This window comes from Myotis davidii, unplaced genomic scaffold (genome assembly GCF_000327345.1).
Source record: "Myotis davidii unplaced genomic scaffold, ASM32734v1 scaffold472, whole genome shotgun sequence".
In the NCBI taxonomy this organism is placed as follows: domain Eukaryota; kingdom Metazoa; phylum Chordata; class Mammalia; order Chiroptera; family Vespertilionidae; genus Myotis; species Myotis davidii.
In genome coordinates this window covers 1743661-1757131 of record NW_006283774.1, presented here as the reverse complement: position 1 = coordinate 1757131, position 13471 = coordinate 1743661, and the positions used below count along the sequence as shown (strand labels likewise).

The 13471-nt window shown below is 60.2% G+C and overlaps 1 protein-coding gene across 1 annotated transcript in view; it reads left to right on the top strand.

Annotated features, from left to right (window-relative positions):
* GRB10 (growth factor receptor bound protein 10) overlaps positions 1-13471 on the top strand; it is a gene marked incomplete at its 3' end in the record, with an annotated part of 76430 nt that overhangs the window by 14457 nt on the left and 48502 nt on the right. The window contains exon 6 of the mRNA XM_015566792.1: positions 10915-11134. Within this exon, the coding sequence (XP_015422278.1) occupies positions 10915-11134 (220 nt within the window). The remainder of the gene's footprint in view (positions 1-10914; positions 11135-13471) is intronic.

The following is a 13471-nucleotide window of genomic DNA, read 5'->3' as shown; positions in this document are numbered from 1 at the left end:
TATGTCACCCATGAGAAAAGCTCAGGTCGGAGAAAGATAAATACCACGTGATCGCACTCACTTGTGGGGTATAATGAACAACATATACTGATGAACAAAAATAGAGCCAGGGGAAAAAGATATTTTCGAACAGCGGTCACCAACCAGTGGTCCGCGGACCATTGGTGGTCCGTGAAGTCCGAAAGGTTGGCGACCGCTGTTTTAGAATATAATAGAAGTAATCCTGTTATTTGCTAGATTTTTAATATTTCCTACAACTTTTATGATATTATACTATGCTAGTACAGTTTTGTTAATATTACATTTAAAATATTTTTTCTTGAAAAACTGTTTATTGCATATAGTATTACTATACTTAAACTCATTTTTCTTGAAACATTAAGCAAAAAGGATAGCTCAGCCTTTTACCCACCTCACACGCACACGCACGCCCACGTGCACACAGGTGCTGCACACACACGCACACTCAGGTGCACACACACGCACATGGGCACTCAGGTGCACACACGCACACTCAGGTGCACACACGCACACGGGCACTCTGTCCTCTGACGGCCCGTCCTCGCATGCAGCTGTGCTGCTCCGCAGCGAAGGCTCTTGTCCTCCGGCCTCCCTTGCCCAGCGTCTTTCCTCCCTTTGACTCTGCACCGTCAGTGGCTCAGCCTGAGCTCGAGGACGTCGGGACCAAAGGTCCCTTGTCCCTGTGAGCAGCCGCATATATGGGTCCCCGTGGCCCCCTCCCCTGTCCTGGACCAAGGTTCCCTCTCTACCTGCAGTCCCTTCCCTCCCACTTGGCGGGCCTTGGTCCCCGTGATGAGGATGGGGACAGAAGGGCCTCCCTGGCACCAGGCGGGCCGGGTCCAGCCCTTCGCGGGCCTCACTCGGAGCAGATCTGAAGCGCCCACCATCACCTGTGGGGTCTCTCAGGTCTCGCTGTGTGGGCCTCCACCCCCAGCCCCCCAGCTCCCGCAGGTTCCCTTTCAGCAGATAATTGGGCTCCTGGGTGTTTGGTCTCCTGAGCGGCGGGGTGCTCGCCGGTCAGCGGAAGCTCCATCTGAGACCCTGCTTTCCTCTCGCTCTGCCGTTTCCTTCTGTTTCCTTCGCTCGTTCATCCATTCATCTCATTTCCGCCAGTTGCTTGTCTAGGTGACACCAAATCGGGGGGGAAACAGCATTTTTAACTCACTGGGCCTTCTTGTCCAAGGACCCCTAAATGCCATGGGAAATGCCAGGGGTACAGTTTAGATGGAATTCATGATCAGAAAGTCAATGCTGAAGGGTTATAGTTCCTTGGACAGAAAAACCAGAATTTGCTATCTCCTAATCGAGTAAGATATTTCCATCTAAATTTACTTTTTTTAAAAGCTACCATTAACCAGTCGTTTCAGGTCCATATTTTTTTAGAATGCCCTGTTTTTCCGGAGTCATTGTAACCTCTGTTCCCAAAGGAAGATGGGCCCTGCTGGGGAGCCCGGGGTCTGAGGCCAGGGTTGGGGGAGACGGCTCTCTGTGGCGTGAAGCAGGGTTCCATGGCACGGCTGGCCGCCGTGGGGGAGGGAGGGGGCGCCGGGGCATGGCTGCTCACGGAGCTCCCTCGGTCCTGTGAGGCTCGGCTCCCTGGAGAGGTGCCTGCCGAGGGAGGGAGCCCTCTCAGTGGAGGTGCCCGAGGAGGTGCTGCCCGCCCTGCTTCCGGGGCTCAGATCCTGCCACCTCGGGGACGCCCGCCCGGAAGGCCTGCGTTGGGCGGGCGAGCGGCCCCGGGGACAGGTCCGGCCTGCGAGGTGCCGCTTCCTGCACGGCCGCCCGTGCGCAACCTCCTTCCTGGCTGCCGGCCATCCCTTGTTGGAAGGAGACAGTCTGGCGTTGATTCACCGCGTGGCCCGCGTGTAACCTGCCCGGCGGGCTTTCTCCGAGGAGCCCCAGGGTTGGCAACTCAGCAGGCTCCGGAGGGCTTGGGAACGCTGCCTGGCCGTCTGACTTTCTGGAAAATTCTGCAGCCTGATTTATGGAGGCGGGTGACTCCGTTTTCCACGTCGTGAAACGGCCGCTCACGGGGCTCCTCCTGGTGCCAGGCGTGGGGTTAGATGATGGGCGAAATCCAGGGCGCACAGCTCAGCTCCGGCCGCCTGGACACGCAGGTTTAGTGGGGAAACGGTAAAGAAAACTCCAGTGAGCACTTGAGGAGGAAGGGGCCCGGGGCCGGGGGAGCCGTAGCCCTGGGTCTGACTCCACTCCCCGCAGGGCCGAGCGCCTCCCTTTCTGCACGGGAGCCTGCAGCCTGCCCACGCGGCTGGTTCGCCAGTTAGGTTAGAGACAGCTCCAGCCGGAGCGGGCTCGGCGCCCGGTGCTCGGGAGGACAGGACGGGGCGGCGGTGGTCCACCCTGGCTCACGAGCACAGCGCTGACCTAGAGAGAGGAGCAGGCGCTCACGCTCCAGCCGGGGCCCGCCCTCTGTGGGTGCCCCCAGGGTTCAGGTTCACCAGATCCTGGGATGGGGGCCTGTGGGCACCCCGCCTCCAGGGCTGGGAGTCAGAAGGTCCCGTTGATACACACACGGGCTGTTGTATCTCCTCGTGGAGAAGGAGTCATGAGAACCCTAAGCCCTCGCTTGGGAGCTTTGCATGTTTCCTGCTTGGACTCCAAAGATGGGCATTCCCGAGGAGTTTAGGAGAGTCCAGGAACCTGGCTTCCCCGCAGGCCCCCTGCCCCTGCCCAGGTGGTCCTGCCCCTCAGCCAGGCTCCAGCAGGGCAGGGCACACTCAGCGCCCAGCCACCAGCCTGGCCCGAGCATCCTGCGTGCCGGGCCAGCCCTGCTCCCCAGCACATCCTGGGGAGCCAGCCCCTCTCCTGGCTCCTCAGTTCTGGGAGATGTGCCATTTCTGGGAATGGCCTGGAGTGCTCTGCTGGAGCGCCTCTCCCCATCCCCAAGCCTGGCAGGCTGGGCCTGCACGCTGCCTGCCCTCTGCCTACCCACCCTCCTGTGAGCAGGCCCATCTCGGACCACGCTGCCACGCGTTGCGCACAGCCACCTGGGCTCTGGCCTGGGGATCGCGTCCTGGTGGGGCGCCGCGTTAACCACCCGTTCTGCTGCTCTGCTCCCTCCCCGCTCATCCCAAACCTCTTGGAGAGGGAGCCCCTTCTCGGGGGGAGCCCCCCTCCTTCCTGCAGGCGGTCTCCCAGGAGTGGCCGCTGAGCCAGGAATGATTTTTCCAGATGTGGTGGGAGCCGATCCAGAGCCTCCCCGCGACTTCCTTTTCGGCTCTGCCGGGGCTCTTGGCCTGTGGCCTGAGACCCCGGCACGCGGAGGTGGTGGGGGTGGCGTCTCTTTTGTGGGTGTCCATAGTCCCAGGGCCTGGACCCGTGTCCCCCACGCCCTTGGTGCTCAGTGACTATTTGCCGAACGCAGAGAAACACGGGCTGCGTGCACGGGTTTCACGTTTCTGGAGTGAAAGTCCAGGAATCCCGGGTGTTTCGCGCCGAGTGGGGTCACACAGACGCCCTGGTGTCTGACCGCCTCCCAGAAGGTGGTGGCGGAGAGCGTGGTGCAGGCATGTGGCCCTGGGGCCGTGCCCTAGATCTGTCCTTGGCCCCGGGCTGTTGGACGAACACGGGTCGGACCTGGAAGATGAGCACCTTCCAGAGCGACACGTGTGGACAGGACGGCAGTGTCCGAGGGGCCCCAGGGCGCCGCAGTCAGCAGGCTGAGAAAGAACAGGCCGCACAGGGGAGGGGCTGGCGCGCACTCAGTGCCCTGCCCCCTCTGAGGACGTGCTGAGAGTGGGTTTCTGTTCTTTCTCCCTCTGATTGCCCCTGAGAGCAGGAGCAGAGATTGCACGGGGACCTGCACTGTGTCACGTCAGCAGTGCTCAGGCCCTGGGCCCCGGCCTGGGGGCCGCCACTCCTGGGAACGGGAAAGGCCTGTGCTGCGATGGCCCCAGGGCAGAGCGCAGGTCGTAAAAGACCTGGAGGAAGCGGAGGGGGCGTCCAGGGGCTTCCTGCAACCGCGCGGCCGGATGAAGCCCTGTAGAGCAGGAAAGCAAGTACTCCTGCTGCTCGTGTTCCCTGGCCCCGCGGCCGGGCTTGGATTTCCGGGACGGGAAGCACCGGGGGGCACGGCCGCCGTCTTGATTTACCTGCCTGTATATTGACTTTGGGCAGGATTATCCTCGAGTCCCTAACACACAGATTTAGACCGTTCATCGCACTGAAGCAAAGTCCAGGGCGATTAATTATTATCTCGCCTCTCCGCTGTGTGCTCTGCGGTCCAGGTAGACCTGTCTGGCTGCCAGGGCGTCTGCCTTTGACTCGAGACCTACCCTGGACTTTGTGACGCCCCCTTCCCTCCCAGGGCGCAGTCTCTGGAGCTGCCACAGAGCCCGGCTGTAAGAACCAGGCATTTGTCCGCAGGGGAGACAGAGGCCCCCTCCCCAGGGGCCCTGCAGCCAGCACTCTGCCCACTTCCCGCCTCCGCCCCTGGCGGCCCCGGGAAGCGGTGAGCGCAGACGACACAGACCTACTGTGTTTCTATAGGTTCTGCCCATCCGGCCTCCACCGGTGGCCACGCCTGCACGAGGCAGCAAAACCCGAATTCCTCGCCTAAGGGATGAACGCCAGGGCACGTGCCCGGGTTGTAGGTTCGATCCTCGGCCCCAGTCGGGGTCCGGGAGGGAGGCGAGGCATCCGTGTGTCCCTCTCACGTCAGTTTTTTTCTCCCTCCTCCTCGCTCCTCTCTCTCTCCCCTCTCCCTCCCACTCTTTCTAAAAATCGATGGAAAAATATCCTCGGGTGAGGATTAACAACAACAAAAACGAATGAGTAATATTCCATTGCACGGATGGGCCATGTTTTGCTTCTTCCCTCGGTGGACAGTAGGGCTTTCACCCCGTGGTGGTTATGCTATATGAATTATGAATCACGCTACTGTGAACCTGGGCTTACAGATATCTCTTTGAATCCTGGCTTTTAATTTTTTGTGGGGGGAGTGGAGGCGGGGGTAGGTAAAAACCTATTTTTACTTTTTAAAAATGGCTCAGTGAGAGAAACACCCGATTCAGTCTGACTTTCTTGGTCTCACGATGGAAGGTTGTAATCACGGCGCACGCAGCCACCACATTTTTGCTGCTGCTTTATGTCCAAACAGCTCTACGTGGGAAAGACGGAGCCCATGTGGTGGGGGCCCGTGAGCGTGGAAGATTAATCGTGTGCCAGAAAGGCATTTCGGTTGACCGTTGAGTTATATTTGCACAAGGTTTTACTTGCTTAGAGGTCAACAAAAATAGCTCGCCGGCCGAACATGATCCCGGCTGGAAATACTCGGGCGGGCGGGACGCGGGGTGCGTGTGTGGACGGAGGCGTGTAAGAGCTTTGGCATTCGCGCAGGCGCTCAGGAACCGCCGGGTACAGCGCCGTACAGAGAAGTCTCCCTTTCTTTACCCGCGTCGAGTCCTCGCCCCCCAGACGTGTGGGTGGGGGCTCCCCTCTCAGCGACCCCCCCCCACACACACCGGCTGGGCGTCCCGCGGTCTTTGAGCTCTGGCGTGACCCAGGCCTGGCTCCGTCATGTGCTAGGTCAGCTTCCCCGGTCAGCAATGTGTGAGAAGAGGGTGGGAGCCGGGGACGGCGGGGGAGGGCCGCGCAGGGCGAGGGGGGGCATGGAGTTGTGTGCTCTCTGAGGTGCCAGCTCCCAGCCTGAAACCCTATCCCCCAGCCCAGGAGCTCTCTGAACCCCATTATTTTAAGAACCAAAGGCATTTTATTTTTTTTCAATCCTCACCCGAGGATATTTTTTCCATTGACTTTTACAGAGAGAGTGGAAGGGAGAGGGAGAGACAGAGAGAGAGAAACATCCATGGGAGACACGCATACGCCCGATCCCGGGCCAGCGATTGAGCCTGCAACTGAGGCGTGTGCCTTGCCCGGGAACCAAGCCTGCGACCCTTCGGTCGGGGGCGACGCTCGAACCACCGAATCAAACCGGCAAGGGCCGAACTCCATTTTGGAGGGTTTTACACAAATTGCACTGCATAGCACGATGGAGGAAATCACCTCTGCTGGTGATTAACGTGAACCCCAGCCCATCTCTCCCCAGGAGGCCAGGAGGGTGGGGCTGAAAACTCCGCTGTCATGTGGTCGGTGCTCTGAGCCCCCTGCCCCCTTCGCGTGGCTTCCTGGGGGCTCTCGTGTGCATAAACTCAGGTGTGGGGGCGAGGAGCGAGCTCCAGTCCCAAAAGAGGCTCCGTTCACATGTATAAAATGGCTGGCGTGGTTTCAGGAACAGCCGAAGGCCGAATATTAGGAGGAAGTTGCCCGGTACAGGGACTGGTCCCGAGGAGGAAGATTTTATGTGTATTCCTATTTTCTCACAACCTCACAAGCGCCATCTATTTCACTCTCCTCGGGCGCGAGTCTGCTCTGACCCACTATCACCAGTGGGGGTTTAGCTGTGTGAGCAAGCCCGCCCACCTGCCTCCCAGGTGAGAGTGTGCCCAGGACAGAAGCTGGGACGACACGGGAGCTACTGCCCGGGAGAGACATCGGCGGGGTCCCCACGGGGCGCACAGCTCCCGTGCGTCCTGAAAACACCACGCAAGGGAGCCTCTCTCCAGGGGCCAGACTCACGGCGTGCAGCGGCCCCGGGGTGTCAGCACTGCTGTCTAGTTAGAGCGGGCGCTGGGCGAGGCTGCGGGCGCAGCAGGTGTCGAGCAGGGTGAGGTGGGGCCTGGGCTGGGCACGGCCTCTGCCTGGCTCCGTCGGTGGAAGAGACTCACCCAGGATAGCTCATGAGCCAACCCGAGCTATTTTCGCTGCCTGTCCATCCCTTTGAGAGCCGGCGGCCTCGGTGTGCTGAGGACAGTGAGGCGAGATGCACTGGGGAGCTGAGGTCAGATGAGCTGCCCAGTTAGATATTTGGGACAAAAGTCGACAGCCCGTTTTAGGTCGGCCTATTCCAGGAAGGAAGGGAGCTGTGAATAACTCCACTCACGCCGTGTGGTGTGACCTATATTTGTGCGGTCAATACACCCTCAGAAGCGTGTGTGAAGGGAAGCAGAGTTACAAAACCGCGTTCCCGTCCCCTCTCAGCGCTCCTGCCCCAGGTGCCTTCTTGTGGCGAGTGTTCTGGCGTCGGGTTTGCAGCGAAGGGACACTTGGTGTTCACGTAATGCCCGGTTATTTGATTCTCCAAATCAAAGGCGATTGATGATGGATCCTCATGGGCTCGCCGCCCCCGTGGACCAGCCCACGGAGGGTGAGCCCCTGGAAGGTCTGCAAGGAGGGAAGGCCCTTGGGAACGTCTTAGAGCGGGAACAGCTTAAAGACGGTGGAGAAATACGGTCTCTGGAGCCGATTCTTTAAAACCCCCGTTTGGACGATTCCACTCCGAGTCCCCCTTAGACTGTATCAAAGTTCAAGTGAAACTAGGGAACCAGGAGGCTCTTACCATCGCAAAACATACAATGCTGATGGGCCCACAGGGCGTTCTAAAGTGTGTCCCACCCTCGGGACTTTAGATTCTTTAAAGGGTTTTGTGTTTGCTCTAAGCAGCCAAACAGGCACGCGTGAAGCCAGCCGACACGGTGGTGGGTTTGCCTGTGGAGCGTATCGCCCATGAGGCGCGCAGGGCGGGCCTGGCGGGGCTGTGGGAGAAAGTCGCCCGGGAGACCCGCTCGCCGTGAGCACCCGTGCTGCGTCCCCACTCGGGCGTCCAGCCCACTTTTTTGATATTTCCTTTGGACAATGTCAGCATTGCCCCACGCTCTGGGAAGCCCGGGGCAGAGAGGGGCGGCCGGGGAGTGACCTGCTTGGCCGAGGGGAGCCGAGGGGAGGACGGGAGACAGGCCGCCCCACGTGCTGTGCGCAGCCCCGGCGCTCAGAAGCACCGGGGAAATAACTCAAGTGGGAATCCGCCCGAGGAACCAGAGAAATCTGTCAGCCAGAACCGGCTTCCTGCCTGACCCCGGGCCGGTGAGAGTGATGAAACGGCCTTTGTGTCCGCGGGCTTTCCCTGTGCGTGAGCAGGGGTGGCGTGGCCGCGTGGCGTGCCACCAGCTGCACATGGCAGCCGCTCAACGGTGACGGTGAGCGGTGCCCACCCTGAGGCCGGAGAGGCCTGGTAAGAGAGAAACCGCACGCCGTTCCGTTCGCAGCGGGGTCAGGGCGCAGGGACCGAGTTGGGTTCCGGAGCTCTCCTACAGCTGCGACTCATCAGCTGAATGTGAGCGGAGGACATGAGTGGCTTTAGGATGGATACATACATTCCAGACCTTTCCTGGACCCCTGACCTGCGAACGTCAGTATAACTTGTACCTTCCCCTGCCCGAGGTCTCAATAACTATACAAGGCGTTTGGTCCCCGGTTGGCAGCTGGCTCTCGAGGCTCAGCCATCAGCCATGAGGTGCTTCCTCGGTTTATGGATGACAGCTCATCTCGGGACACATACACACACACACACACGCGCGCCTGCGGGAGCAAGGGGACCGTGGGTGGGTGCCCCGTCCCTCCAAGGTCCTGGGTTTCTATCAGCCCCTCTTCCCCACTTACCCTCCCCTCCTGCCCACCCTGCCCCCAGGACTCCGCAAGAGCTCTGCCTGCTGACTGGGTGTCCTCCCATGTGATGCATTAAATATTAATGCTGTGGTAATTATTAATTATTAATTCAGCACTTTTGTCCTCTTAATATCTGGCCACGGGATTAATATTTGACTGCTCACAACCTGACCTATAGCAATGCCGTCGTCTCCCCTCACGGGCTGGGAACGCCGGGCCCACAAGCTGGTTTCACCGGCTCGGACTCGGGGTCCTATCCCATCCCCACCCCCTTGCAGCCCGGAGCTCTGACCCCCGTCCTCTCCTCGCAGCACGTGCTCGGGGCCTCTGTGCTCGGCGTCAGCAGCCCCTGCCCCGCCAGGCCGCCAGCCGTCGGTGCTCCCGTCCCCTCCTGTCCCTCTGGCTGTCCTCCTCGGGGCCACGTGTGACCTGTCAGAAGCCGCCTGGGCGGGCGTCGGCCTTTGCGTTTTGTCCTGCCTAGCTGTGCCCTTGCACCGGAGACTTCTGTGCAGGGAGCAGGAGACGGGAGGGCCAGGGTTCTGGAGAGTTCTGTGAGCTCATTCACTGAGCACGCACCTGGGGAGCTCCAGTGGGGAGCTGCCAAACTTGTTTTCCAGTCCCAGGCCTGCTCCTTTGCGCGGGCTGCTCTGTTCCTCCCGGCCTTCCCGCGGCCGCGGCCCGGGCGCCAGGTTAACAGTCACCTTCAGACTGCGCTCCGAGGAGTGGAGGGGCGAGGGCTAATAAATAACGCGCTCGAGTGTTTGCCGTGCGCCGGGCCTGGCGGAGGGGGTGAGGGGGCAATGAATAGAGTGCTGGGGGCTGACCTCTGTGCTCAGCACCGTGCTGGTGGCCCAGGACGTGCCTTTGTTCACCCCCAGCGGGAAAACAGAAACCAGGGGCCCCTGGGCCAGGGCTGGGTCAGCACGTGACCCCGCTGCTCTCCGACCCGCCAGTGCGGAGCAGGCGCCTCTGGGAGGTGGAGGGTCTTGCTGTCATGAGCTCGGGGCCCCTTGTTTGTTAAGTGGGGTCACATGGGGCCGTTAGGGGAACAAATGAGCCCGAATACGTGACCAGCCATGTGCTGCCGCAGAGTCACCTCAGCTGTTATTTACCGAGTTGTTAAAAAGTGACAGATCTGGAAAACACAGAAAAATGGGGTCAGTGTTATTACAGTGTATTAGGTTACCAGTGAGCGAAACTAACTGGCCGGAGCACGATTATTCCACGGCTGTCGGAATGTTGGACAAAGCTCCCAGCAGGAAGCAGCCGGGCCACGCACAGCTGCCCGAGCCCGACTCCCACCCCAGCTCCCAGCTCCCTCCCTGCCCCAGCCCTTTCCTCCACCCCAGAGTGTGCTGGGTCCCCGGCCTCCCCACGGTTAGCAGGTTCTCCAGAGACGGAACCAACGGGGTGTGCATTTACAACACACATGTACCACATGCACATGGTATTTCAGGAATTGGCTCACATGGTTGTGGAGTTGCAAACCCAGACGCTGTAGGATGGGCCGGCAGCCTGGACACCCAGGCCGGAGCTGCAGAGAGTCTGCAGGCAGCATCCCCTCTTGCCGAGGGGACATCAGTGTTCTCTGGCCTCCCACTGATGGGGGAGGCCTTGGCAGCACTGCCTAGAACCCGTGCCTCTGACCGCGTTGGTTTGTGGTCCAGCCAAGCCGAAGCATAAAAGGATGCCCCCGAGTCTCCAGGTGCACGTCCGCCTGGCGTTCTCCGTCGTTCTTCACGGAGCGCTGTGTGCCGCCCTCGAGTCTCTCCCTGCGGCGGCCACAGGCTCCCTCCCGTGAAGGCCTCCTCTGGCTCTCAGGCCATGGCGAGGGCAGAGGAGGGGCAGCTGGGGGTGCCGGCCACACGCTGAGCCTGTCTGCCATGGCTCTCCCGGGCAGGCTTGGGCCATCGTTTGGTGTTGCCCTGTCCCTGTCTGCCGGCTTGCTTTTCAGGGAAGGGGGAGCCTGACTGGCCTACTCAGGGCTCTGTGTCCACCTGTGATCTGGCCAGCTGGACCAGGGTGGGGGACCCCGAGGCCAGGGTCATGGGGTCATGCTGGGCAACTGTGGCTGAGGGTGGGCCACCCACCCCAACGGGTATGTGCGCCGAGCCGATAAAGGGCGTCTCCTGTACCGGCAGGTAGAAATGAAGTTGGGCTATAATTATTGAACTGCCTCTGGAATATCAATCAGTATGAACACATGTCATAGGCATCAATCCTTACTGAAGTGCATGCTTCTCCATTTTGCTACTGTGTCCGCAGATGACAGTTTTCAGTGCCGTGGGACCTGGTCGCTAAGGTGTGCATTTGGGTGTGACCCTCACTGCGACTAACGTTTCTCTTCCACTTTGCCTTTTTAATGCCCAGAGAATGACATTGACCTTGAAGGTCTGGTGAATGATATGAATACATCTTTGGAGAGCCTGTGTCCATCTGCTACCATGCAGTCCGAGACGGTGCCCCTGCGCCAGAACGGCCAGCACACCCGTGGCCAGCCGCCACCTGCAGGAGCAAGGCCCGCGGAGCCGCAGGCATCTGCGCAGCAGAAGGTGCAGCGCTCCCAGCCCATGCACATCCTGGCTGTCAGGTGGGAGCCCGGGCCTCGCGGGGATCGCGTGGGGACAGAGCTGCTGCTCTCTGCTGGTTACGTGGTGATGGGGGTGGAGGGGGTGGCCCCGGGGGACCCACGGGCAGATACAAGCCTCTTCCCCGTGTAGCGTGACTGCACTGGGCAGGGCTTGGTACCTGGTTCAGCTTAGATGACATTGAGCCGGGCGCAGGGCCAGGTGGGAGGATGTCAAAGAAGCCGTCAGAGGAGGCTGCTCTGGAAAGAATGAAGTGGCCGGGCAGTCAATGGAGGTATCCAGGCCTCACTGCCCAGAGCAGGGTCCAGGACCGGGGGCCGTGGCATCGCCCCGGCGCCTGCCAGTGGGCAAGTGAGCCCGTGTCTGCATGTGAGCGAGTGTGCAGGCGCGGGTGCATGTGAGCGTGGAATGCAGGTGTGAGGTGCGTGCACGTGTGCGCGCCTGTACCGGGCATGGTTGGGTTTCGCAGAGTTGGCTTGACTCCACTGGTAGCTCGTTAGTCTGGGTTCAGGGACGCAGGGTCCCCACAGGAGTGCAGTTTAGAACTGACGCTCCGGCCACAAAGACACATTTCGATGCTGCATTTTAGATTTTACTTAGTCCGAGAACTCCTTTGTTCTCAGTAAACACTGGATAATACCCAGTTTCATGGTCTTCCTAGGAAGGGACCCAAAGTTCTTATACCCCCCTCCCCACACCAAAAAAAACAGCTGGAAATACCCGCGCTCCTTTATATTTTCACGTATCACACAAACTAGCACAAGAGCCCTGGGTGAGCGGTCCCGGCCAGAGTGGCAGACAGTTGACTCACACACCCCGTCTGGGCCACACCCCTGGCGGCCTGAGCGCTGTAGTAAGAGAGATGCTGAGGCCCCGGCGCCTGCATGACGAGAGCGCCCTAGGGACGCGGTGTGCGGCGGGGCCCGCGTCAGCAGGACCGTGTTGCACACTGAAAAGTGGGGTCACAGGTATAAGATCCCAAACCTTCCTTCTGTGAGAGGGCCAGCTGAGCGCTTCCTGGGCAGTGCCTGTGCTTCCTGCGTGTGCCCTGCACCTCCTGCGGGTGCCTCCCTCTTCGTGCGTGGGCTTCGGTTCAGTACCAAGCACTTCTGTGCGTGCCCAGCGCTTCCTGTACGTGCCCCTGCCTTGGCTGCCTGCTTCCGGTATGCTTCCGGAACACTTCTGTGCGTGCCCAGAGCCTCCTGTGCGTCCCCTGCGCTTCCAGGGGTGCCTGTGCTTCCTGTATGTGCCCTGCATTTCCTGTACGTGCTCCCCCTTTTCATGTGCGTGCGTGCGTGCGCGTGCGTGTGTGTGCGTGTGTGTGTGTGTGTGCACTTATGGTATAGTGCCGAGCACTTCCTGTGCACACCTGTGCTTCCTTGCGTGCCCTGCATATCCTGTACGTGCCCCCCATTTCAAGCATGTGTGTGCGCGCGTGTGCATGTGTGTGTGTGTGTGTGTGTGTGTGGCTGTGTGTATATATGTGTGTGTGTGTGTGTGTGTGTGTGTGTGTGTGTGTTTGTGTGTGTGTGTCCACCAGTATCACCACTAGCCCTGCTGGCCAGCTGCTTTTAACATTATTTTAACCAGATAGCAGTAGAATTACCCAGGTCTTTGGGCGCCTCCCTCTGAGCCCTGCCCTGTGTTACTCCTGGAGGAAGAGGGTTTCTGGGAAGTGGATTTGCTTCCTTCCAGTTCTCCCCACGATGGGGATGGGGGTGGAGGGGGTGGCCCCGGGGGACCCACGGGCAGATACAAGCCTCTTCCCCGTGTAGCGTGACTGCACTGGGCAGGGCTTGGTACCTGGTTCAGCTTAGATGACATTGAGCCGGGCGCAGGGCCAGGTGGGAGGATGTCAAAGAAGCCGTCAGAGGAGGCTGCTCTGGAAAGAATGAAGTGGCCGGGCAGTCAATGGAGGTATCCAGGCCTCACTGCCCAGAGCAGGGTCCAGGACCGGGGGCCGTGGCATCGCCCCGGCGCCTGCCAGAATGGCGCCACCTCAGACATGTGACGAACCCCCAGGGAATGAGTGGAGGAGCCTCTGGGAAGACGGGGCTGGAGGGAGGGACCGGAGGAGAGTTCCTTGCAGAGGACGGTAGGTCTCTTAGCTGGGTGAGTCCAGGAAGGGGGAGAGCTCCCGGCAGTGGAGCTGCTCCCTGTGGCAGGATTCCTTTCTCTCTCAGGTGGATACTGTCCCCGTGTAGGTCACACCGGGTCTCCCTTCGCACTGTCCTTGGACAGGCAGCAGGGACAGGGTGCTAGTGAATGAGCCTCCACCCAGGCAGACCCTGCATGAGTCCACTTCTGGGCGGAACCTCAAACAGGCCGGCACAGCAGCA